This window comes from Vulpes lagopus, chromosome X, assembly GCF_018345385.1.
Source record: "Vulpes lagopus strain Blue_001 chromosome X, ASM1834538v1, whole genome shotgun sequence".
In the NCBI taxonomy this organism is placed as follows: domain Eukaryota; kingdom Metazoa; phylum Chordata; class Mammalia; order Carnivora; family Canidae; genus Vulpes; species Vulpes lagopus.
In genome coordinates, this window is record NC_054848.1 from 91,774,481 (window position 1) to 91,801,196 (window position 26,716).

Here is a 26,716-nt window from a genome sequence, read left to right on the forward strand (position 1 = left end):
CAGCAGGGAGTCTGCTTCTCCTTCTCCCTCTGTCCCTCTCCCTGCTTGTGCTCACTCTTGGGTATATGCTTTCTCTCTCAGATAACTAATTAATTAATTAATTAATTTTAAAAGTCCCCTACTATTATTGTATTATTGTCACATTCTCCTTTATATCTGTCAATATTTGCTTTATATACTTAGGTGCTCCCCTGTTGGGTGCATATACAATTGTTATATGCTCTTGTTGGATTGATCATATTTATGCAATGTTATGTATGTATGTAATCATTATGTAATGTTCTTCTTTGTCTCTTATTACCTTATTTCTTGTAAAGTCATTTATCATTATGTAATGTTCTTCTTTGTCTCTTATTACCTTATTTCTTGTAAAGTCTATTTTGTTTGATGTAAGCTACCCCACCTTTTAAATTTTTGCTTCCATTTACATGGAGTATATTTTTCCATTATTCACTTTTTGTTTGTATGTGTCTTTAAGTCTGATGTGAGTCTCTTGTAGGCAGCACATGGATGGGTCTTGTTTTGTTATTTTAATCTATTCAGTAATCCTAGTCTTTTTATTGGAGCATTTAGACCATTTGCTTTTAAAGTAATTATTGATGGGTATGTACTTATTGCCAATTTTGTTAATTGTTTTCTGGTCATTTTTGTAGTTTTCTGTTCCTTTTTTTCTTCTCTTGCTTACTTCCCTTGTTGATTAATTACTTTCTTTAGTGTTATCTTTGGATTCCTCTTTATTTTTTTGTGTATCTATTATAGGTTTTTGGTTTGTGGTTACCATGAGGTTCATATGTAACATCGTAAGTTTATAGAAGTCTATATTAAGTTGATGGTGACTTAAGATCAAATGCATTCTAAAAGCACTACATTTTTACTCCTTTTATGTATATGATGTCATATTTTACATCTTTTTATTTTGTGAATCCCTGAATTAATTTTTTAGATGTAATTCATTTTATTGCTTTTGTCTTTTACTATTCATACTAGCTTTATTTTTATTTTTTTTATTTTATTTTTTTTAAATTTTTTTATTCATGATAGTCACAGAGAGAGAGAGAGAGGTGCAGAGACACAGGCGGAGGGAGAAGCAGGCTCCATGCACCGGGAGCCTGATGTGGGATTCGATCCCGGGTCTCCAGGATCACGCCCCGGGCCAAAGGCAGGCGCCAAACCGCTGCGCCACCCAGGGATCCCTCATACTAGCTTTATAATCAATTGGTCTATATTACCTTTACTCCATATCTGCTTTTACCAATGAAATTTTTTTCATAATTTTCTTACTTCTAGTTATATCCTTTTCTTTTCTGCTTAAAGACCCTTTACCATTTCTTGGAAGGCTGGTTTAGTGGTGATGAACTGCTTTAACTTTTTAAAAAAGATTATTTATTTATTTATTTATTTATTTGAGAGAAAGAGAGAGAGAGCAAGCAGGGGGAGAAGAGGGGGGAGAGAGGGGGGAATCTCAAGCAGACTCCATGCTGAGCACAGAGCCTAATGTGTGGCTTGATCTCAACACTCTGAGATCATGACCTGAGCCAAAACCAAGAGTCACACACCCAATCGACTCAGCCACCCAGGCACCCCATTAACTTTTCTTTGCCTTAGAAATTCTATCTCTCCTTTAATTCTGAATGATAACCTTGCCGGGTATTCTTGGTTGTAGGTTTTTCCTTTCAGCACTGTGAATATATCATGCCATCTCCATCTGGCCTGCTAATTTTCTGCTGAAAGATTAGCTAATCGTCTTATAACCTTTACCTTGTACATAACACACACAGAGGGAGCTACTGAATAAATAATGAAAGGAAAGTATCAACTCTCATTTATCCTTATATCCCCAGTACCCAGTACAGAAATATGAGCATTCCTTTTGCATCATGCTTTAGGCCCATCCATTTCATATTTGACACTTGTCTCAACCTCAAGGACAGAGAGAGACCCATAGGACCGACATTTGTTCCCACAGCAACCTGTGTACACTTGGCTTTCAGTCCTCATCACCCAGCAAAATTGTTGCATGTGGTGTGTAGGAGAGTTGGGCTGATGACTGTGAGAAGTGGCAGCCCTCAGAAAGGCAAGGAGGGGGATCCCTGGGTGGCGCAGTGGTTTAGCGCCTGCCTTTGGCCCAGGGCGTGATCCTGGAGACCCGGGATCGAATCCCACATCGGGCTCCCGGTGCATGGAGCCTGCTTCTCCCTCTGCCTATGTCTCTGCCTCTCTCTCTCTCTCTCTCTCTCTCTGACTATCATAAATAAATAAAAATTTTTAAAAAAAGGCAAGGAGGAAGAAGTCTGTAAATAGAAAGCTCACAGAGAGGAGGCGCCTGGCTGGCTCAGTTAGAAGAGCATGTGACTCTTGATCTCAGGGTTGTGAGTTCAGGCCCCACATTGGATGTAGAGATTACTAACTAAATAAGTGAACTTAAAAAGAAAATTGGCAGATAAACTAAAGGATGTGGAGTAACGATGCTCCTGGGCTTGGGGGTAAGGTGTTTTCCAGGCTGCAGAGGCCCTGAGACATCCCTGTGAGCTCAGCTCAGTATGATAAATGATGTTCACATTGGAGGCCCTGGGTGATTATGACCAGAGTAAAATATCCAGCAGTTCAGTTGAAGAAGGCAAGAACTTTATGGTGCATCCTGAATATGTAACAGCCTAGGGAGTACCTGGCTGGCTTAGTTGGTAGAGCATGTGATTCCTAATCTTGGGGTCTTGAGTTTAGGCCCCACATTGGACATGGAGCTTACTTAAAAAAACCCTCTGTTCTGAATATGTAACAGTCTGAAAGCTTTAGTTCATAAGAGGGTACTCCTCAGTAATACAGAAAATGTACATTTATGGAACACAGTCAATGGATGAGGTGCTCCAGGATTTGGAGCCTTTTAAAGATGGAATGGTCTTTTTGATGTGTCAGCTTAGCTAGGCTACAGTCCTCATTTATTCAAACAGTAATCTAGGTGTTGCAGTGAAGGTTTTACAGATGTAATTAAATCCATAGTTCACTTTTTTTTTAAAATATTTTATTTATTCATGAGAGACAGAGAGAGAGAGAGAGAGAGAGAGAGAGAGAGGCAGAGACACAGGCAGAGGGAGAAGTAAGCCCCATGCAGGGAGCCCGATGTGGGACCCGATCTGGGGTCTACAGGATCACGCCCTGGGCTGAAGGTGGTGCCAAACCGCTGAGCCACCCGGCTGCCCCAGATCATGGTTTCTAATACCATTCTCTAATACAAGAAACCAAAGTTCCTTGTTTCCTTGGAGAAATGACTGATTCTAGGGCTGGGGAGGTAGTGGATTATAACACAAAGTATAAAAGAAATATCTAAAAAAAAAAAAAAAAAAAAAAAAAAGAAATATCTATGTCCATTTTGATATAAAGAAATGATAGAACAAATAAATAAATAGATAAATAAATAGGAAAGAAGAGGCAAATCTCACATGCAGAATTATTCCAAATAATTTATAGGGATATGCCTTCCTTATGGTCTGCTTCCCACTCCTTCAGAGAGTGCAGCATATTGTGACTTCCTTCCAAGAAGTACAATTGAGAAGGAGGAAAGTAACTTTACAGTGGCGAAGCCTGACCAACACTACTTCAGCCAGGTGATCAAGGTCAATATCAAGGGTGATAAATCATATTGATAGTATGTACCCTTGATGTGATCTGATGAGAATGGCACTTTTTCTCTGTCATCTTCCTCCCCAAAACTTATAACCTCCATCTAAAAATGAGAAAAACATCAAATAATCCAATATAGGGGCATCCTACAAAATATTTGACCAGTACTCCTCAAAATTGTCAAGGTCTGGAAGGGAGGGTGGTGGGGGGATGGGGTAACTGGGTGATGGACATTACGGAGGGCATGTGATGTAATCAGCACTGAGTATTATATAACACTGATGAATCACTGACCTCTACCTCTGAAACTAATAATTATATGTTAATTAATTGAATTTAAAATTTAAAAAGTGACCAAAAAGAAAAAAACTATCCAGGTCATCAAAAAGGAAAGTCCAAGACACTATCACAGCCAAGAGGAGCCTAAAAGGACATAACTATATGCAAGGTGGATGAAATCGTGGAACAGAAAAGAATATTAGATAAAAACTAAGAAAATCCAAATAAACCATGAACTTTAACTCTGTATTGTCTTCTCAATTTTTTGGTAAATCTCAAACTGTTCTTTAGAAAGTCTATTTAAAAAACTGCATTAGGGGGGCACCTGTCTGGCTCAGATGGGAGAGCACATGACTCTTGATCTCAAGGTTGTAAGTTTGAGCCCTACGTTGAGTGTAGAGACTATTTTAAAAATAAAATAAAATCTTTAGGGCACCTACGTGGCTCTGTTGGTTAAGCATCTGCCTTCAGTTCAGGTCATGATGCTGTGGTCATGGGATTGAGCCCCACATTGGGCTCCTTGCTTGGTGAGGACCCTGATTCTCTCTCTCCCTCTGCCTGCCACTCCCCCTGCTTGTGCTCTCTCTCTCTGTCAAATAAACAAATAAAATCTTTTTAAAAAATAAAAACAAGACAAAAAATGAAATCTTTTTTAAAAATATTTTATTTATAGTGAAAGGGAATATAAAGGAAGGGAAAAGAAATGTTGGGAAATATCAGGAAGGGAGACAGAACATAAAGACTCCTAACTCTGGGAAACGAACTAGGGGTGGTGGAAGGGGAGGAGGGCGGGTGTTGGAGGGGAATGGGTGACGGGCACTGAGGTGGACACTTGACGGGATGAGCACTGGGTGTTTTTCTGTATGTTGGTAAATTAAACACCAATAAAAGTTAATTTAAAAAAAAATAAATAAATAGGATAATTCACACATAAAAAAAATATTTTATTTATTTATTCATGAGAGATGCACAGAGAGAGGAGGCAGAGACACAGGTAGAGGGAGAAGTAGGCTCCCCTTAGGGAGCCCGATGTGGGACTCGATCCCAGGACCCCGGGATCACACCCTGAGCTGAGAGCAGATGCTCAGCCACTGAGCCGCCCTGAAATCATTTTTTAAAAAATAAACTAGATCAGGAAAAGATCGGATGAACAAATACTTGTGACTGCACTGTATACAAGTTTCAGTACTAGGCTACAAAATCAGGAGTCATTTTGCTATTTCCATTTTTACTTTGATTTTTTAAAAAGATTTTATTTATTTACTAATGAGAGACACACAGAGAGAGAAACAGGCAAAGGCAGAGGGAGAAGCAGGCTCCATGCAGCGAGCCCAATGTGGGACTCAATCCCGGATCCTGGGATCATGCCCTGAGCCGAAGGCAGATGCTCAACCGCTGAGCCACCCAGGTGTCCCTACTTAATTTTTTTAAAGGATTTGGTTATTTGAGAGAGACTGAGAGTAGGAGCTGGGGGAGGGGCCCAGGGAGAGGAAGAGAGAGAATCCCAAGCACACTCCCTGCTAAGTGTGGAACCCAACGCAGGGCTCCATCTCACGACCCTGAGATCATGACATGAGCTGAAACCAAGAGTCAGTGCTCAACCAACTGAGCCACCCAAGCACCCCACTTTTTTTTTACTTTAATTTAAAAGCAAATCTTGATGATTCTAGTGACCGGTAATTTGCTGACCCTCTATGATAGTGACTATCCTATCTCCTAGTCAGTGCAAAATAAGTGGCTTTTCTATTCCCAGAGACATTAGTAGATAGCCCTCCATAGATAACCTCACCTTTTATTTCATCAAAAATATATAAAATATCTAAAAATAATTTGTTCAGCTTTCTGCAACAAAGCCTATGAACTGACTTGCATGTGTACCCATTCTTTTCCTCCTGTGCTCCTGTTATAATAATAATAGCTACCATTTATGCAATGCTACCTACCTATGTGCCAGGCACAATAATAAGCCTATTACATGCATTATCTCCTTTAATTGTTAGACCAAATTTAGTAGGTTCTCATAATTTTCCCATCTTAAAGTTGAGGAAACTGAGACTCAGGGAGAGTAAGTGACTTGCCCAAGGTCTCACAGCCAGAACCAAGTGTTCTCCAGAATCTAAATTCTTTTTTTTTTTTTAAGTACTCTCTCCCCACAACGTGGGGCATGAACTCACATCCGTGAGTTCAAGGGTTGCATGCTCTACCAATGAGCCAGCCAGGCACCCCTGAACTCTTTTTTAAAAAATTCCTGGCGATCCTTGGGTAGCTCAGCAGTTTAGCACCTGCCTTTGGCCCAGGGTGTGATCCTGGAGTCTCCATCATTACTCACCCAGACTGCAAACCACAGCCTCTGACCAGTCTACTCCTAGCCTACCCTGCCCCACTTCCAACCAATCTGATCTCAGCAGTCCACACAGTAATCCTGATGACTCCTTAAACCCAAATCTGATAGACCATTGTCCAACTTTGAAACCTTCGATATTTTTCTGGGCCTCAGGATAGAATTCAAAATCTCTCTCTCAAAAAAAAAAAAAAAACCAAAATCTCTCTCAAAACTTAGAGGCTCCCCATGATCTGACCCCTGCTTATGTCTCCAGCCTCATCCCTCATCACTATTTCTGTCAGCACCTTCTCCTGCCACCACCGAATATGTACTTCTCTGTACTTCCGCCACAGACAGTGACTCTCAGTTCCCTAAGTCTTCCAGCTTCCTCTTGACTGGGCCTTTTCACAGTCTCCTTCTTCTGCATAGGACATGAACATGCCACACGCCATCTCTCAGACCTAACTCCTCTTCAGCCTTCAGAGCTCAGCTTGCTCTTCCTCAGCCCCTCCCATGTTCAGGACAGGTACACAAGGATTTCATGCCTTCCTCACCACAGCACTCAGCATTAAGAGCTGCAAATGTCTGCATGCTCGCCTGTAGACTGTGAGCCTGTGAAGATGGGAGCCTGTGGATGTGGCTCACCATTGCAGCCCAACACCCAGCACCCAGCGCCCAGCACTGAGGGTCGACCTCATAGTCTATAATGGGTGTTTATGGAATGAACAAGTGGGAGTTGGAGGCAGTCGATCTTGAATTTAGATCCAAGGTCCTTCTGATTAAACTAAATCATTTTTTTGTAGTTCATTTGCCTTCTGTTCCCATGCCTTTCTCCCTTTGGTGAGCCCCGTAGAAACACTTTTTTTTTCACTTTCTCTAATGAATACCATATCACAGATACATTTAGAGTTACAAATGTGGCACTAGAGGTTCATGGCTTTAGAAGCAATTTCCTCATTTCAAGTGGAAGGAAACTAAAGTCCCCAAAGTTGAATTGGTTGTTAGGAGCAGGCCCACTGTAGCTATAAAACTGGGACTAGACCTCAGATTTCTTTTTTTTAAAAGTTTGTTTATTAAAAAAAATAATAATAATAAAGTTTATTTATTTAGGTAATCTCTATATCCAATGTGGGACTCAAACTCATGACCCTGAGATCAAAAGTCGCATGCTCTTCTGACTAAGCCAGCCAGGTACCCCCACACCTCAGATTTCTTGATTTTAGTACTCTATGCCCTCTCTTACACCATGCTGTGAAGGATTAAAGGTGATCATGAGTTCTTTGATACTCTTCCCAATGGTGGGTTCTATATCCTCTTCCCTTGAATCCAGGTGGGTTCTGTAATGCTTAGATCAATAAATACAGCAAAAGAGAAATATTGGACGGAGCCCAAACTGATAATGTATCCCTTATAAACATGTATTAAGAATTTTGAGGGGAAAAAAAAAAAGAATTTTGAGGGCAGTCCCGGTGGCGCAGCGGTTTGGCGCCGCCTGCAGCCTGGGGTGTGATCCTGGAGACCCGGGATCGGGTCCCACGTCAGGCTCCCGGTGCATGAAGCCTGCTTCTCCCTCTGTCTGTGTCTCTGCCTCTCTCTCTGTGTGTCTATGAATAAATAAATAAAATCTTTAAAAAAAAGAATTTTGAGATAGTGGGGTGCCTAGTTGGCTCAGTTGGAAAAGCATGCAACTCTTGATCTTGATTACATCAGGTATCGAGTATAAAGATTACTAAAAAATAAATAAACATGGGGTATAGAGATTACTAAAAAAATAAATCAACTTCATTTTTTAAATTTTATTAAAAGAGAGAGAGAGAGAGAGAGAGAGAGGCAGAGACACAGGCAGAGGGAGAAGCAGGCTCCATGCACCGGGAGCCTGACGTGGGATTCGATCCCGGGTCTCCAGGATCGCGCCCTGGGCCAAAGGCAGGTGCCAAACCGCTGCGCCACCCAGGGATCCCATAAACTTCATTTTTTAAAAAAAGATTCTATTTACTATTTGACAGAGAATGAGAGAGAGCACAAGTAGGCAGAGCAGCAGGGAGAAGGGGAAGCCGTCTCCTTGTTGAGCAGAGAGCCCATCACGGGGCTCGATCCCAGGACTCTGGGATCATGACCTGAGCCAAAGGCAGACACTTCACCTGAGCCACCCAGACATCCCAATAAATAAACTTAAAAAAATAGAATAATTTAAAAAAATAATTTCAAAATGGCAAAAGCAGGGCGTCAAACTCAGCAGAGAGCCCTGTGCAACTGCACAGTCTGTACTCCCATGAACATGCTCCTGCTGCCCGTTTCAGAGCTCAGGTCAGAAGAGACTGTCAGCAGCTTCCAGGTCTTGTTTCTTGGAACATTTGGTCAAGCAGGTGCCATGTAAGCAGTCAACTAGCTTGAGATCTCCATGTTGTGAGAAGCCCAAGCTACATGGAAAGGCCCTGGGGAGATGAGACGCCATATGGAGGAAAACAGACCAAGGAATGCCAAGGTGCTCAGCATGTGAGTGTAGGGGTTCAGAACGATCACCTCAAGATGTGCCACTTTTACACGCAGATTATTTCAAGCTGAAAACAATCAAGGCCCAAAAGACTGAGGAAGAAACTTTGATCTTCCCTCCAGCTGCCTAAAAGAATTTGGAGGAAGAATCTGCTCCAAGAAGAGAACTAACACCATAGATAACTACAGTGTAATATGAACTAAGTATGGTAGACAAGGAGGCACCTAGCAAGGCCTGTTTGATCTAAGTTCTATGATCCATTGCTTCTGTGTGGCCTTGCAAACTATATGTTTACCAAACATTTATTCCTTTCTATCTTCCTGCCAGTTGCTTTCCTTCTCTTTGAAGTCCCAGGCCCCTACCCTCTTATCCTTCATTCAGGATGACATATATACCTCATTTTACTGGTCTTTAGAATGCTCATGTTTATTGGATTCCTCATACATATATAATTAAATTTGATTGTCCCTTGTCAGTCTGTCTCATAGCAAGACAATTCTTAGATCAGTCAGAAGAACCTTGAAGGGTAGAGGAAATTTTCCCTTCTCAACATAAGTGAAGAGGCCATCCTGGGAGTGGATTCTCCAGGCCCTGTTGCTCCCAATATCCAGTCAAGGCCTATTCAAGTTACTGACTCATAAAATAATGATGGAAACAAAATGTTTTAGGCCACTAAGTTCAGGGATAGTTTGTTACCCAGCAATAGATAATGGAAAAATGTACTGTCCCTAGTATTCTTTGAAATGTCAGTGAAAATCTTATAAAGCACAAAGCTTTTATTTGTATAAAATGTCGCCATTCTGGGATCCCCAAATTACATACTAAGTATATGGTTGCATGCATATTAGAAACATAGGAATGTCACTTTGGTGATTAAAGACAAAACATGTAAAAATGAGGGACACCTGGGTGGCTTAGCGGTTGGGCATCTGCCTTCAGCTCGGAGTGTGATCCCCGGATCTGGGGGTCGAGTCCCACATTGTGCTCCTTGTGTGGAGCCTGCTTCTCCCTCTGCCTATGTCTCTGCCTCTCTCTCTCTCTCTCTCTCTCTCTCTCTCTCTCCCTCTCTGTCTCTCATGAATAAATAAATAAAATCTTTTTTAAAAAAGCAAAAATGAAAAAAAGATAAATAAAGGATAAAAATACATCTCACACTAGGGACATATACTGTTTTGGCACTAGGCTTAACCAGACCTTTTAATTTAAAATATATGAGTTCAGAATACTTCTCTTGGCCTCCAGAAATACTTCTCTGTCATTGCACTTATAAAACTGTAGGATAATTAAGTGTCTGTGTGTCTATTTGTCTATTTCCCTGACTAGATCAATGTTTTTCAAACTGTGGATGCAACCTATTAATGGGTTATGAAATGTATTTTTAATGAAATAGAATAAAACAAAAATATGTGTCGCACATAAGTATTAAATCAAGAAACTTGCAAGTGTGTGTGTGTGTGTGTGTGTGTGGCTACTGGACTAGACTGTGAGATCCCAATACAGCGTCCATGCCTAGCCTATTCACCACTGTATCCCCAGCAGCCAGCATATTGTTTGACACATCTAGATGTTCTATAAATATTTGTTATTGTTGACATTTCCTATTTGGAGATGAACATCCTCATCTTCTTGGGACCCTTTACTCTTTCCTAATAGTGCTGGCCTCCAGACTTCCACTGCTTCCATAAATTAGGGAGTCTTATAGCAGTTTATTTATTATTCATTCATTTTCAGTTTTTAGTTTTCAGTTTGCTCCTAAATATCTGCACCGGTGTGAGCTTTCTCTTAACTGCCTGCTGAAATGGAAAAGGTCTATCCCCTCCCCAATCCAGTCAAAGGATAAAGAAGGAAGCAAAGGAAAGTAAAAAAGGAAGGGAAGGAAGGAGAAAGGGAGGGAGGAAGGGAAGAAAAAGAAAAAAGAAAAAATATTGGTGACAGGTTTATTCCAGGAACTCTTTTTTTTTTTTTTTTTTTTTTTTTTTTTAGATTTTGTTTATTTATTCATGAGAGACACAGAGAGAGGCAGAGACATAGGCAGAGGGAGAAGCAGGCTCCATGCAGGGAGCCCAACACCTGACTTGATCCAGGGACTCCAGGATCATGACTTGAGCCAAAGGCAGATGCTCAACCACTGAGCCACCCAAGTGTGGCTTAAAAAGATTTTTTTTTTAAGTAATCTGTACACCCAATGTGGGGCTCAAACTCACAACCGCGAGATCAAGAGTTGCATGTTCTACTAACTGAGCCAGCCAAGTGCCCCTAAAATGTGTATTTAATTAATTTCATCCCTAGGCTTAGCTGTTTGGTTGGTTATTTCATTCTTTTTTTTTTCTTTTTCTTTTTTAGATTTATTTTTAAGTAATCTATACCCCCAACGTGGGACTTGAACTTACAACCCCGAGATCCAGAGTTGCATGCTCTACCAACTGGGCCAGCCAAACACCCCTATTTCATTCTATTTTTAGATAAATGTTTTATTTTCAAATAGTTATAAATTTACAGAAAAGTTGCAAGAATATTACAGAGCGTTCCTGTATGTCCTGCACACAATTTCGCCTATGGTCACTGTATTTTTGAAAATGTTTTCAAACAAGGGGTGCCTGTGTTTCTCAGTTGGTTAAGCCTCTGCCTCCATCTCAGGTCATGATCCCAGGGTCCTGGGATTGAGCCCCACATTGGGCTCCCTGTTCAGTGCAGAATCTGCTTCTCCTTCTCCCTCTGCTGCTCCCCCTGCTTGTGCTCTCTCTCTCTCAAATAAATAAATAAAAACTTTTTAAAAAATGTTTTCAAACACAACCACAGTAATGAATTGATAGCAATCAAACAAGTTGCCTCTACCATGTGCTGTTTGGAACCCATGTAAATGTAGTATATAAGGCAGCCACATGGGCTTCTTCCAGAACAAGTAGCTCCAGATAAGACCATGGGACTTGGAACACCTGGGTGGCTCAGCGGTTGAGCGTCTGCCTTTTGCCCAGGGCGAGATCCTGGAGTCCATGGATCAAGGCCCACATTGGGCTCCCTGCATGGAGCCTGCTTCTCCCTCTGCCTGTGCCTCTGCCTCTCTCTCTCTCTCTGTGTCTCTCATGAATAAATAAATAAAATCTTTATTTAAAAAAAAAAAAAAGAGGGATCCCTGGGTGGCGCAGCGGTTTGGCGCCTGCCTTTGGCCCAGGGCGCGATCCTGGAGACCCGGGATCGAATCCCACATCGGGCTCCCGGTGCATGGAGCCTGCTTCTCCCTCCGCCTGTGTCTCTGCCTCTCTCTCTCTCTGTGACTATCATAAATAAATAAAAAAAAAAAAGAACATGGGACTTATCTTTAAGTCTCTAAAGAGAAGTAACATTTTATTCTAGCCTGAACTTCTAACTGGCCTTGTGTCCCAAACTAAGAATTTGGTCTAAGGTCAAAAGGGTAGGTCTTTTTCAAATCCCACAGCTCATGAGCTTGTCTAATTTATTTCAGGACCATCTCTTGTTTACTTGACATGTCATCTTTCCCACATCTCCGTATTCTTGGAAACTTCTGAAGATACACAGAAAAGCAAACTTAAACAAAAATCAACATAAAGAACTGTAGAAAGCACTGGGTGAAGAGAAGCAACCAGAAGAGGACAGAGGCCCAGAGAAGTAAGATATTTCTTGAAGCAACCCCAGGACTAGTGGTGCAGCTGTCTTGTTCCCAGCTCAGAGCTGGGGATGCTCTTGGGAGATGTCACCTCAGTCCATAAGGCCCTCTCTAGGCACCGGCCCACCCACTGGGCAGTCATGCTTACATACACAGAACCCTGCCATTGGGGATCCCTGGGTGGCGCAGCGGTTTGGTGCCTGCCTTTGGCCCAGGGCGCGATCCTGGAGACCCGGGATCGAGTCCCACGTCGGGCTCCTGGTGCATGGAGCCTGCTTCTCCTTCTGCCTGTGTCTCTGCCTCTCTCTCTCTCTCTCTCTATCATAAATAAATAAAAATTTAAAAAAAAAAGAACCCTGCCATTCATCTATAGTTGACTGATTCTTGGCTGGGCCAATCAGGCTCACCCTCTCATGATCTTGCTGTCGGGATTTAGAGATTCCTACCCAGTCCTCTCTGGGACAGAGTGGATGCCATGTTTGGCTTTGCTCTAAGAGAAGCAGAGGAAACAGGTCTGCCAAGGAAGACAAGGATAAAGTGGACATTCAGAAAGAAGCTGAAAGAAAGGCCCCAGAGGGAGCACAGATTGCCTGGCTTCTTAATGGCTTTCAAGACCCTGGTTCTGGTTCTTCTTAAAGCATGGCTGTCCCCTGCCCTTGGGTTCCATGAGACACCTTTGAAGGCTTATATTAAACACCCCACTTTAAAAAAAAAAAGGGATCCCTGGGTGGCTCAGTGGTTTAGTGCCTATCTTTGGCCCAGGGCTTGATCCTGGAGTCCCAGGATTGATTCCCACATCAGGCTCCCTGCATGGAGCCTGCTTCTCCCTCTGCCTGTGTCTCTGCCTCTTTCTCTCTGTATCTCATGAATAAATGAATAAAATCTTTTAAAAAATAAATAACAGGGATCCCTGGGTGGCGCAGCGGTTTGGCGCCTGCCTTTGGCCCAGGGCGCGATCCTGGAGACCCAGGATCGAATCCCACATCAGGCTCCCAGTGCATGGAGCCTGCTTCTCCCTCCGCCTGTGTCTCTGCCTCTCTCTCTCTCTGTGACTATCATAAATAAATAAAAAATTAAAAAAAAAATTTTAAAAAAAATAAATAACATCCCACTTAAAAAATAAAGCAACATATGTGAGTGGCTCCATTTTAACCCTGAAAGTTGTTTACTTTTCCTGTTCCTTAAATTTTTTTTTCTGATTATAAACACATGTTCCTTGTAGAAATTTTAATTAGCTTTCTTCTCATTATAAAAACATTTTTGTTATGTCTATACATCCCAAGAAATATAAAATGAAAACTAAATCACTTGTAATGAAATGCATACACATGTTCAACAAAAGATATGTACCAAGATGTTCAGAGCAGCTCTGTAAAGGCCCTGAACTGGAAACTATCCAAATGCCGATCAAGAGGAAAATGGGGAAATAAATTGTGTTATAGTCACACACTGGAACACTTGTGAAAATTGATAAAAGGAAACTTCATTTAAAATGGAGGCAGGAGGGGCACCTGGGTGGCTCAGCCAGTCATGCATCTGACTCTTGGTTGCAGCTCAGGCTGTGATCTCCCCGTGGTAGGATCAAGCTCCAGGCCCAGCCCCACCACAGGTTCCACGCTCAGGGTGGAATTGGGTTTGGATTCTTTCTCCCCCTCCTTCCTCCTCTGTCTCTCCCCCAACTTCCCAAAATAAATAAAATCTTTTAAAAATAATAAAAATAAAATGGAGTCAGGAGGCCAAAAAGGCAAGCTCCTATACCCTATCATTCGTGGTCAATTGCAGACCCTAGCAGGACCTAGCAGGACCTTGCACTGCCCACAGGAAGAAGCCTGTATACTTTACTACCCCAGGAAGAGGAAGAATGATTTTCTCCTTGCTCTGCCAATGAGCAACTGTTACAACCCTTCCATTGAAAAGCCACCAGGCTTTGAGTTGTCAGTTTACTCCAATGGACTTTTTGTTTGTAACCGCCCCTCCCAACTCTCTCCTTTCCAACTGAGCCTTCATCAACTTGTTTGCTGCTTTTGCCTTGGTTTGCGTGTCCTGAAATGCAATTATCTGCTATTCCTGAATAAACCCATTTTTGCTGGTAAAATAACTGAGTTTTATTTTTAAGGTTAATCAATTATAGCCATGAGAATGAGTCATCTACAACTGCATGCAATAACAAAGTCGCATATGATGGTCAATGAGTAAAAGAAATTAGACACAGTAAGTGCAAAGTCAATTATTCCATTCATATAAAGTGCAAAAATAGGCAAGACTACTCTCTGCTGTTAGATATTGGGACAGTGGTTACATTTGGGGGTGATAGTGACTGGAAGGGTTCCCAAGGGGGGCTTCTGGAATGCTGATCACGTTCTATTTCCTGACTTGGATGGTGGTGACACAATTGGATTCACTCTTCAAAAATTCATCGAGTTATACACTTATAATAAATAAGTATACATTTCTGTATGTTATATTTTAATAGAATTTTAAAAATAGCCTATGCTTCCAGACTTTTGGGGAGGGAGGTGTTAATCCAGATTTTTTTGGGGGTGTGTGTTAAATTTTATTTTATTTTTTTTAAGATTTTATTTATTTATTCATGAGAGAGAGAGAGGGAGGCAGAGACACAGGCAGAGGGAGAAGCAGGCTCCATGCAGGGAGCCTGACATGGGACTCGATCCCGGGTCTCCAGGATTAGGCCCTGAGCTGAAGGCAGCACTAAAGTGCTGAGCCACTAGGGCTGCCCTGTGTGTTAAATTTTAAACTTCCTCTTTTTCTTTGCTTTTTCTAGGAAATGACTTGGGTCTGGCCCGCGCTGCTGGTCTTTGCTTTTTTGGGATGCTTCTCTGACATTTCCCTGCTTGCTACTTTACGTGCATCTTTGTCTTTCTGCAGCCTCTCTAAGATATCTGTATTTTCAGCTCTGCTGGAATCTAAATTTTTCCAACTGATTGAGAGAACAGTTTCATTTAAGGTCAGGCTGAGAGCCAAGTCCGGTCTGGCCGCTCCAGCCAGTCTCTATCAGCAACTTAGACGCGCAGTCCCAAGTGGCCTTGTCAGGGACAAGTGCCTGCTGGTGTGGTGAAGGAAGTACCCCTACAAGAGGGTGAGTGGTGTCAACAGTGCCATTTCCAATGCATGGCATGCCCCATTCTCCAGGTCCTTTCTCTAGCACCCTATACCCAGCTACCTACCCACTGTGTGTGTTTGGGGGGGTGGGCTCACAATTTGTCTCCTTGGGAACCCGGCTGAGGCCTTCTCCAACTCCCCGGCAAGTCCTTGCTCCCTCACTCTTTGCATATGTGTTAAGGTATACGACTTGTCCTGCTCTTGCTCACTTGCATGCCTGTTCTCCCCCTTCATTCATTCACTTGCTCATTCAGTACATTTATTGAGCACCAACTTTGTGCCAAATGCTGTTAGGAGAAAGCAATCAGCAGCGAGCAGGACAAAACCCATCCCTATTCTTGCAGAGCGCAGTCTAGTGAGAGAGGCAGATAGTTAACCAACACATTTCTTTCTAGTTCCAGTTTTTTTTTTCTTTTTAATAATTTCTTTTTTAATTTATTATTTTTTTTATTTATGATAGTCACAGAGAGAGAGAGAGAGAGAGAGAGAGGCAGAGACACAGGCAGAGGGAGAAGCAGGCTCCATGCACTGGGAGCCCGACATGGGATTCAATCCTGGGTCTCCAGGATCACGCCCTGGGCCAAAGGCAGGCGCCAAACCGCTGCGCCACCCAGGGATCCCATCTAGTTCCAGTTTGAAGGAAACCTACAGACTGATGTCAGAGGTACTAAAGCAGAAGGACCAAACTGGATTGAGAGGAGAGTGGGGTGGGTCGTCAGGGAAGATCTCTGTGGAGGTGAAAACTGGATTGAGACATGAAGGACAAATGGGAGTTTCAAAAGGTAAAGAGGAAGAGCATTCGTTACAGGGAATAGTACGTGGGAAGGCTCTAAGGCAAGATGGCGCTTGGTACTCTGGGAGATGAAGAAGCCAACATGGCTGGATCCAGCTTAGAGTCAAGAGAGGGTAGGAACCATTCTGCACTTCTTTTAGGCCATATTGACTTGCGCCAGGGGTGCCTGGATGGCCAGTTGGTGAAGCGTCTGCCTTTGGTTCAGGTCATGATCCCAGGGTCCAGGGATCGAGCCTGCTCTCCCTCTCCCTCTGCTTCTCCCCCCTCGTGCTTTTTCTCTAATAAATAAATACAATCTTAAAAAAAAAAAAAGACTTGCCTCAAGAGTAGTATGAAGTGTTGGGAAAGGGGAGTGGTGTGCTGAGCAGATCTGTGTCTCAAAAAGCTCACTCTGGCTCACTGCAGCATGTAAACCAGGATTTGTCAGGACGCCTGAGTGGCTCAGGTCATGATCCTAGGATCCTGGGGTTGAGTCCCTGCCTATGTCTCTGCCTCTCTCTGTGTGTCTCTCATGAATGAATAAATAAAATCTTTTAAAAAAAACAACCAAGATTTCTCAAAATCGTCACAATTGACATTTTGGGCTGGGCAATTCTTTGCTGTGGGGGCATGCTGGTGTATTGTAGGATGTTTAGCAGCATCCCTGGTCTCTATCCACTAGCCGTCAGTGGCACCTTCCTTTCCATTGTTGGAAGCAAAGGGGTCTCCGGGCATTGTCAAATGTCCCCTGGGCAGGGCAGGGAGGGTTGCAAGCAGCAAAACGGCTCCCAATGAAGAATGGCTGTCAAACCATTTTTTGTGTTCAGCCCAATCAGTTTTCTCTGATGAAGGTCTGCCTCCCTCCCTCCGCTCTCAGACACGGACATATGATGGACACAGGCACACACACAGGTGCACGTTAGTCTTGACCACAGTACTCTTGCGGGCCATACTCCCCTCTGGCTGCCCAAACACCCACCAGGGTTTCACGTGGGCTAGGGTTTGATGTTCACTTCTCTGGAATAGAACAGGATCAGTGAAGTGTAAATAGTTAATGTTTCACTCTGTTCAGTCTGGTTCTCATTGCCATTCCTGCTAACACCATCTACCTGGCAGGTTAAGCACTCAAAATGTTATTGCTATTAGCAGGAATAGAGCTGCAAACCTTTTTTAATCTGTACAATGAGAGAATACCTGGTACAACTGATTTTTACAGACGTTATCAAATCCTTAGAAACCCAAGGTAGGTATGATTTTGGAGAACTATTTCTCTCTTTTTAAAGATTTATTTGAGAGAGAGAGTGCGCTCGAGCTAGGGCAGGGGGAGGTGGCAGGTGGGAAGAGGGAGAGGCAGGCTCCCCGCTGAGCAGGGAGCCTGATGTGGGGCTTGATCCCAGGACCCTGGGATCATGATCTGAGAAGAAGGCACTTAACCAACTGAGCCACCCAGGTGCCTGATTTTGAAGAAGTCTTGTAAGAGATCAAGTTTGCACAGCTGGTTCAGGATTTTCTTTCTTTCTTTCTTCTTTCTTTCTTTTTCATTCATTCATTCATTCATTCATTCATTCATTCATTCATTCATGAGAGACACAGAAAAACAGGCAGAGACATAGGCAGAGGGAGAAGCAGGTTTCCCATGGGGAGCCAGATGCGGGCCTTGATCCTGGACCCGGAATCATGCCCTGAGCCAAAGGCAGATGCTCAACCACCAAGCCACCCAGGCGACCCACTGGTTCAGGATTTTCACTCTCATGTTGCCATGCCTCCTATCCAAGCCCTAGAGGGGTTCATGTACTCCAAATTAGAATCCTGGAATTGGAAGGGAACTGGCATCTATCCAGAGGCTGACACTGGAGCAAGCTCCAAGCCAGCTCAGCCTGACCTCTCCCTTGACCATCTGCCCCTCCCCACTCTCTTACTTTAGCTTTATGCAGCTCATCGCTCATATCTGCTGGGGAGGGATCCACACTCAACCTTTAATCCTGCTCACTCCCCATTCCTCTTTTCTTAGTCAAGTACCAAACCAAATGCTGTGTACTATTACAGTTCATCCTCCCAGCCCTGTGAGGGAGCTCCCACCAGCCTCACATCCCTGAAGACACCAAGGCTTACATCTGGCAAAGGAAGAGCAGGATTTGAATCCCAACTCTGCAATCCTTACGCACTCCGCACTGACTTCTGCTGCTGCCTGCTTCTCAGCCAGCCAGCAAGGGGTGGGTAGTATCAACACAGGGTCAACCTCATGTCCTCCAAAAACTGACCTCTAGTGCGACGCCTGTTGTAGTTTGTAAAAGGGGATCTTAAATGTCTCAAAACTCCCGTTATTCCCCCCTTCAGGAAGCACTGACCTAGTCCTTCACAGCTGGGAAATCAAATAACGGGGCGATTGTTTGAGCTAGAGTGGGGCCAATGGAGCCAGAACTGGCGCCTAATTCCCCAGCTCCTAAGTAACCCGGTATGTATAACCAACCCTCCTGTCCACATCATTTCCCCTTTTCATTTCTAACACTACTCATTTAGGGTTGGGAGAGCAGCTCACTCTGCCACCAGTGCCACCTTTGCCTTGTCCCAACCTATTCTGAATAGTGAGGCTATTTTTAATGCTCTAAAACATCACGACTGCCAATTAGATCAGGTCCCTCTACTTTGGCCCTAGAGAGCACTTTTAGCAGGGTAACAGTGCTATCCACACAGCAGCAGCTCCCAGGTTCCTAGGTTGGTTAGTTGGCATTCTATAGCCCACTCTTCCAATTTCTGGCAGTGGTCCTTAGTCAAACTATAGTCATCAGAGCCTCCTAGTGGGGTTCTAGGTTAGCGTCCCCCATACCATACCACTCCTACTACTTGCTCCTCTGCTACATCCAGCAGAGGGTCCTTACAAACTAGATATAGGGTTGCCACCAAACTGAATTCACCTTCATTCCACAGGTAATTATAAGGAACTTTTCCTTCCATTTTCCAGACATTTGCTCTAGCTTCTGAATTGGCCTATTACTAGCCTAACAGATATTATCTATCCACCAACTAATCCCAAGTACCTAGAACAGTGCCTGGCACATTATCACCCTGTAAATCTAAATTTATTAAGTGTCAAGTCTTTTGATTTCTTTCAACAATAATGCAGAAATTTAGCTCACAGGCTGCACAAAATCAGGCAATTTGATAACCACTGGTTCAGAGGATTCCTACTTGAAAACTGGCATTATGGAATAGCAGATAAAGATGCTATTTAATAACGTGCTACTTAAAAAGTGTGCTTACAGGTATAAGGATGACACATATATTCACTTTCCATTATCATAAGGTATAAGAGCCATTAGCCACACAGAGCTTTATAATAATTAAAAATTTGAAAATTGGTTCTTTATTCAAACCAGCCACACTATTTTTTTTAAAAAAAATTTTATTTGAGAGAAAGCACATGAGCAAGGGGAGGAGCAGAGAGAGGGAGACATGCTGACTCCCCGTCAAGACCTGAGCCAAAGGCAGACGCTTAGCAGACAGAGCCACACAGGCGTCCCCTAGCCACACTTTAAATACTTCGTTGTCAAGGGCCATTTCTATCACTGCAGAAAGTTCTATCAGACGGTGCTATGTGAGATCTGACAGGAGAGGGAATTCAGTACTTCACAAATCAGGACACAACAGCAGCTCAGCTGAAAGGTCTCCCATTTATTACTGAACCAACCTACTGGTATAGAGGCATAGTAACAGAGAAAATCATTCCCTTGATAAGACATGTCTATTGGCCAGGTAGGAAGGATGTTTCCATATTGATAGGATAGGAACATGTGATCTCCATGTGGCTTAAATATGTGTACCAATTATGTTTGCTATTTCATGATGTGCGATGCTTCCTCACAGACCCAGCTTGGTTCTTCTCCAGTGTCTCCTCTTGGAGTTGTACCTGCACAGAAAGAAACTGCAGGTTACAAAGACAATCTCACCTCAATTTGTCTGCCCTCAATCACAAACTTTGTCTTTTAAGTACCATAAAATCCTTGAAAGGCAAAGGGTCTCATTTTTTCCTTCCTTGAACAGGTTTGGAGCTCTCTTTGGAAACTAAAAAGTGACTTCCTAATGTGTTTAAGAACTAGTCAAATCAAAATTTTAACCTCTCAAAATGATTCCAAGCTAGGAAAACACACTGGTTCTTGAGACTGGACTAGTGGGGAAGCTCTCTCCCCTCCCAAGAGTATACCTGCCTACTTTTCATTCAGCATACCTGGGTAAACCCACACACATTTATTTTGAAACCATCCCTTCCAAGCTTCATCAAAAGCAGCATTTCTACATCATGGATCACACACACACAAAAGCTCCCATATTAATTTTACAATATATGAACACTCCCAATCATTTCAATATCAAAACAAGTGATTTGCAGAGCTCAGGCCATGCCAGAATTGTCCATATCAATCTGTCATGATTTTACCCTCATAAAGGCAAAATCAAAAATGATTGACAAACATTTTCTTTCAGCAGGGTAATGTCAGTACTTCCACAAAATGAAGCACTGTAATTGCAACCTGCTTTCAATACACTTTTAAAGTTGCAAGGCACGGCAGCCCCGGCGGCTCAGCGGTTTGGCGCTGCCTTTGTGATCCTGGAGACCCGGGATCGAGTCCAGCGTCAGGCTCCCTGCATGGAGCCTGCCTCTCTCCCTTGTCATGAATAAATAAATAAAATGTTTAAAAAAAAAAAAAAAAAGGTTGCAAGACAGAGGAGGTAGTATTCTTTCATTCTGCACAATAACCTGTAATGACTGGTCCCGCCACCAGATGGGGATATGACAGAGAAACCGATGTTCACGTCAATACATTTAAAAAGGGGCTTTACTATGGATGGTCTGATGCTCTCAACAGAAATCAATCAAGCTTGTAGAAGGGCTAAGCTACCAAAGGAACCACTTCTCCAAGTGACTCAATACTCTTTCTTAGTATTGAATGGTGGCAACACCATAGGTTTTAAAACCTAGATGCATTTCTAATACAGAAACATCTCCCACACCTATTAATAAATGCCAGTGTTCAGTACACAATAAACTAAAGGTAGCAACTAACTGGCCTATAGGGCTACAGGGTGTGGTGATTTTCACATGTCTTTTGAACTGGCTAAAAGAATTAACAGGCCCTCAATTCACATCTTTGTCTTCACATCAGCAAACTAGTATCACTTAGATCTGTAATTCAATCAAATCAGAGTTCTATACTGGCATCATGATCTTGCACTCCTCAGCTTCCAAGTCTTTCTCTTGCAAAAGGGACCCACTCGCTAGGCCCACTCTAGTATCAGCTTAAAAAGGCTTTTCAACCAAAAATTTTGGTAACAGTATTTGCTTTCTCCTCCTCTGTTGTCTTCGGGACTTACTTACTTGGGAAAGCCACAAAATCTAATATTTCATTTCAAACAAACCCAAGTTCTGAAAGCTGTTTAACATGCAAGGGCTGTCACTGGTTGTCAGCCCTTGAGCAAGTTATCACCAATTTTTGATGCTTATTTTTCTTCCTTTGAGACTTGTCTCAAGGTCTACCTGGTCCCCCAAGAGACTGAAGACAACAGGAAATTAACAAATGTTAGAGTGTCTGCCCCTAATCCTAGCTGTAGGGTGGTTTGCTTTCCAGAAACACCGAGGAAGCACGTTAAAAAAAAAAACCACCACAGAAGAAGCAGGTGGTCGTGGGGGTCCTTACCTGATTTTATTACCAGTTTTCATCCGAATCCACTGGGGAATAGGACGATTCTGCTTTTGCTTCTTGGCCAGGAATCGCTTGATTCTGAAAGTCTTGTGAGAAGACTGGGAAGGAAACGTAATCAATTTAGAGAGCAGAGCTTACTCAAATGATTCAGTCAAGAACGCCTTCAATCCACAAACATTTGAATGCTTCGTCCATACCAAAAAACCACCTTTTCAATGCTAAACCCATCATGCCCTTGGCTCTGTTCCTCGCAACTTCTAGAGGCATAATCCCCCACTGTTCAAATAAAAAGTCACCAAGAGTCAGGAAAGTAAGTAACCTACCCCAAATCAGAATATTAATGCAGAGCTGGGATTCAAACCCAGGTCATCCATATTCCATGGCTAGGGTACCTTTCAGTCTTCCTACTGTCACCCTCGACCCAGAAGACCATTGGGAATGGCTGGGGAACTTGGTTTTCACAAAAGAATACAGCTTTTTGTCAACCAGAGCAATCTAGCACTTCCAAGTCAATTTCAGCGCACTATGTGAAACAGGAATAGTCAAGGATCACTCCAAGAGTAATTAAGATTTCCACAAAGTCCTAGACATTCAATAAATCTATTCTAACTCACTGACAATCTTTTGAAAAGATGTAAGTTGTGTTTTAGACACACGGAGATTGCCTGCGTGTGTGTGTGTGTGTGTGGTGGGGTGGTGCAGGAGGAGAGTCCACCAGCAGAGAAGATAGCTTGCTGAGGGTGGAGCCAGATGCAGGGCTAGATCCCAGGACCCTGAGATCATGACCTCAGCTGAAATCAAGAGCGGGCTGCTTAACCAACCGAGCCACCCAGGTGCCACACCCACTAACCATTTTGCTATTAATTCTGTACTTAAAATATTATTTCCCAATTTCTCATTTCATTTTTTTTTTTGGATTTAAGAACTTGGGTCATCCAAGTCCAACCGCAACGCTCTCCCTCCTCAGTTTGCAGGGCAATCTGGAAATGGCAGGAGTGGCAGTCTCAAGTCTGGCCTATGTGGTCCAATATCCATCCTGCACCTTGCATAATAATAGGGGGCCATTACAAAGAAGGTAAAGATTACACTCCTGTCACCCAGCTCACGATGGGACTTGTAAACGTTCTGTCACCTAAGAAAGCACCACTCATCCTCTCCATACCTAGAAGCATCCAGCAATTTTAATTTCTCTGAAAACGATCACAGGTAAAACCCACGACCATTAACTGTCCGCAGCTGGCATTTACCAAGAACGTCCGAATGGCACCCAGATGCACACTACAGCACCCCTCCTTCCAGGTACTTCCACGGGAAGATGCAAAAGTCGGTGAACAAAGGCCAGAAAGTCCTGTAAGCTCATAATATGGTATGCTCCTGGCCGCCAACTTAAAACAATTTCCGAAAACCAGCAGACCTCGTTCCCTTCTCGATGCCTGGTATGTGTGGTGCGCACCCCACTGTCAGGCCACGATTTTTGGAGTGAAGTCCCCCGACTTCTCTTCCTGCCCCAGAATCACAGTTCGTTACAGAAGGGCAAAGGGTGGGATCCCTGGGTGGCTCAGCGGTTTAGCGCCGCCTTCAGCCCAGGGCGTGATCCCGGAGACCCGGGATCGAGTCCCACAACAGGCTCCCTGCGTGGGGCCTGTTTCTCCCTCTGCCTGTCTCCGCCTCTCTCTCTCTCTGTGTCTCTTGTGAATAAATAAAATCTTAAAAAGTGGGGGGCAAAGGGCAGTGGAAACCCGTGCTAGGCTGGGCGGCGGCCGGGCGCACAAAGCACCACACTCCGGACCTCGCATCGCCAGCGCAGCCCGCCTCGACTCGAGCCTGCGAGCTTTCCGGGAAGTGGAGCGGAGGCCAAACTCGAGCCGCTCTGCAGGGAGCCTCAAGGAGGCCCGCGCACCTCGACGCAGCGGGCGGCACCGGCGAGCTCTGGAGATCTCGGCTCTCGGCAACCCGGCCCCGAGCCGATGGTAACGGATGAACTTACCATGGCGATCACAGTCAACCACACGCAACCAGGATGGCGGCGGAAAGGAGAGAGGAGGAGATGGGCGGAAGCACGTATTTAGAAGACGTCGCCAAGGGCGGAGCTTAGGCGTGTGCACGGCGTAGGCCCCTGGCGGCTCCCCGCGGCCTCCCTCCCCCGGCACGCCCGCGCGGGCTCCGGTGGGAACCTGGCGGAGCGCGCTGGGCCGAGCGCGACGGAACTCGCTTAGCACCACTTCCGTAAGTGGGTTCCTCGGGAGCCCGTCAAGTGTGCTAAGGGCACCGCGCCTTGTGCCTTGTGGGCGTGGCGCACGGCCCGTGGTCAATGCCCGAGTGGTCACCCTCCCGAAGGCCGAGTGAGCAGGGTGGGCGGGTTTCGCTCAAGGGCGGGCCGGGGAGACGTCACGTCCGAGTGCAAGGGACTTCGGTCCTGGGCTGGCTCCTGGGCTGGCTCCTGGGCTGGCTCCTGGGCTGGCGGGGAGGGCTGCGAGGGCTGCCCTCCGCCGGGTTGGGCCTGCGGCATCCATCTCGGCCGTATCTCGACCTCTTGAAGTGGTTTCCACCCGGCTGGGCCGCTGGACGGGAAGGGATGGTGATGATGGAGGAAGCAGGAGAGGGCGGCGGGGGCTGCATTAGGTGGGTCCGGTAAGCCTAGGCCAGAGCTGAGAAAGTTCGGGACAACCTTTCCCCCAGCTACTAGGGGTCCCGGGCTCTTAGCCCGCCTTACAAAATGTATAGGAATTGTTGGCATACGTTTTGGATGTTAATGATCCCCGTTTTCGTGTTTTGCTTCTCCACGTTGAAAAACAAAAACCTCTATGTATCTTTGCAGTCACCTCAGGCAGTTTTGCACCAGTAGATTAAGGTAAGGGTTTTAAACCTGGGGTCCACAAACAGTCCATGTATAGAATTCACAGGATCCATGAACTTGGATGGTGGGGGGGGGGGTACATCACAACTTCGTTTTTATCAAACTGTTTTGAAATGTAGCGCTTTCTTTCTTTACAGACAGGCAGCAAACTGTAGTGGGCGGCATTAACAGTACCTATGACTTGGTCACCAGTAGAAATCAAAGATGGTTTCATATCACACTGCAGTTGATGGAGACGTCTTGAAATATCATTTATACACTCATCACTTTTTTGAAATTATAGTACAGTTGACCCTTGAGCAACATGGATTTGAACTGCATTGGATCCACTTATAGGTGGATTGTTTTCGATTAATACAGTACATAAAGTACTATATGTATTTTCCCTTCCTTATAATTTTCTTTTCCTTTCTTCTTCTTCTTGAAAGAGAGAGGGGGCGGGGGTTGGGAATGTGCAGAGGGAGAAGGAGAAAGACAATCTTAAGCAGTGTAGAACCCATCGCAGGGCATGATCAGGCACCCCCTTATGATTTTTTTAATGGCCTTTTCTCTAGCTTACTTTGTTGCAAGGATATAGAATATAATATGTATAATATATAGAATATGTGACTGTTTATGTTATCTGTAAGGCTCTGGTCAGCAGTAGGCTATTAAATTTTGGGAGAGTCAGAAGTGACATGCAGATTTTCCACTGTGCAAGGTTGACTCCTCTAACCACTGCGTTGTCAAAGGTCAACTATAGTTATTAGACCCATAAGTAGAACTGTGTTAAGCCTGTATGTTATTGTAGCACACATTTCTTTTAGAAAATATTTTGATAACTATATTCCAGTGCATTGGTTTTCTTTGTAATCCTATGTACTTTGTTTTATGCATTTAAAAACATTCTGAAAATAAACTTCGTCAGACTGCCAGAGGATTCCATGCAACAAAAATGGTTGGGAATCTCTTAATTGGAGTATAGTGACAGATGGTAGAACAAACAAATTAGTAGGAGACTTTGGAAATATTCTGGGTGAGAAATGATGGCCCATGGGGCACCTAGCTGGCTCAGTGGGTAGAGCATGTGACTCTTGATCTCAATGTTGTGAGTTTGAGCCCTACGTTGGGTGTAGAGATTACTTAATAATAAAATCCTGAAGAAGAAAGAAAGAAAGAAAGAAAGAAAGAAAGAAAGAAAGAAAGAAAGAAAGAAAGAAAGAAAGAAAGAAAGAGAAAGAAAGAAAGAAAGAAAGAAAGAAAGAAAGAAAGAAAAGAAAAGAAAAGAAAAGAAAAAGAAAGAAATGATTGCCCAAAGTAAAGTAGTCCCCAGGATGTTGAATAAGAAGAAATAAGATCAAGAGATGATTGTGACATTAACAGGACTTGGTTTCTAGTTTCTTTTCTTTTCTTTTCTTTTGTATAGAAGATCCCAGAACAAGGAAAGTTCAGTGCACTCCGGGAAATGTTAACCCGAAGATCCAGAGGCATTTCCTTCACCTCGCGTGTGTTTCTCAGGTCCGGGCGCTGGGGCACGCGCTGAGCAGAGCTGCTGGTCCTGCCCCTGGTTTCTAGGTTTCTGTCTTGAGCAACTGGATGCTGGTGCCTTAGGTCTGGAGAGGAAATACACAAACAATAGGAACCTTGAGCCCAATATAATAACCATTTTTTTAAATTTTTTTATTTATTTATGATAGTCATACAGAGAGAGAGAGAGGCAGAGACACAGGCAGAGGGAGAAGCAGGCTCTATACACCGGGAGCCTGACGTGGGATTCGATCCCGGGTCTCCAGGATCGCGCCCTGGGCCAAAGGCAGGTGCCAAACCGCTGCGCCACCCAGGGATCCCAATAACCATTTTTTTTAACAGCAAAAGTTTAGTTACTTTAATCCCATCTGGTTCTTTTTAAGATTTTATTTATTTATTTGAGATTGGGAGAGAGAGAGAGAA

At 43.8% G+C, this 26,716-nt stretch overlaps 2 protein-coding genes and 1 non-coding gene across 4 annotated transcripts in view; 1 reads left to right on the forward strand and 2 right to left on the reverse strand.

Moving 5' to 3' along the window:
• Window positions 1-26,716, forward strand: part of SOWAHD (sosondowah ankyrin repeat domain family member D) — a 48,229-nt gene that overhangs the window by 17,184 nt on the left and 4,329 nt on the right. The window contains exon 2 of one of the 2 annotated variants that reach the window (XM_041740715.1): window positions 12,178-12,998. The exons of the other annotated variant lie outside the window; for it this stretch is intronic. The gene's annotated coding sequence lies outside the window, so the exon portion shown is untranslated. Of the gene's footprint in view, window positions 1-12,177; window positions 12,999-26,716 lie in introns of those variants that run through there. 2 annotated transcript variants of the gene reach the window in all.
• On the reverse strand, window positions 19,884-24,235 carry RPL39 (ribosomal protein L39). Its single transcript, XM_041740722.1, has 3 exons — window positions 23,918-24,235; window positions 21,925-22,028; window positions 19,884-20,138 (listed from the first exon to the last, which is right to left on the reverse strand). The coding sequence occupies exons 1-3, from the start codon at window positions 23,918-23,920 to the stop codon at window positions 20,090-20,092; spliced, it is 156 nt and encodes a 51-aa protein (XP_041596656.1). The 5' UTR covers window positions 23,921-24,235; the 3' UTR covers window positions 19,884-20,089.
• Window positions 20,636-20,767, reverse strand: LOC121483711. The gene has a single exon (XR_005985821.1). It is a non-coding gene; the product is annotated as a small nucleolar RNA SNORA69 (small nucleolar RNA).

Bases quoted from the DNA above. Each gene is read 5' to 3' on its own strand.
- RPL39 (XM_041740722.1), bottom strand. The intron at 20,139-21,924 runs GTAAGGACCCCC...CTTTCTGTGCAG, and splicing joins AAAACTGGTAATAAAATCAG to GTACAACTCCAAGAGGAGAC.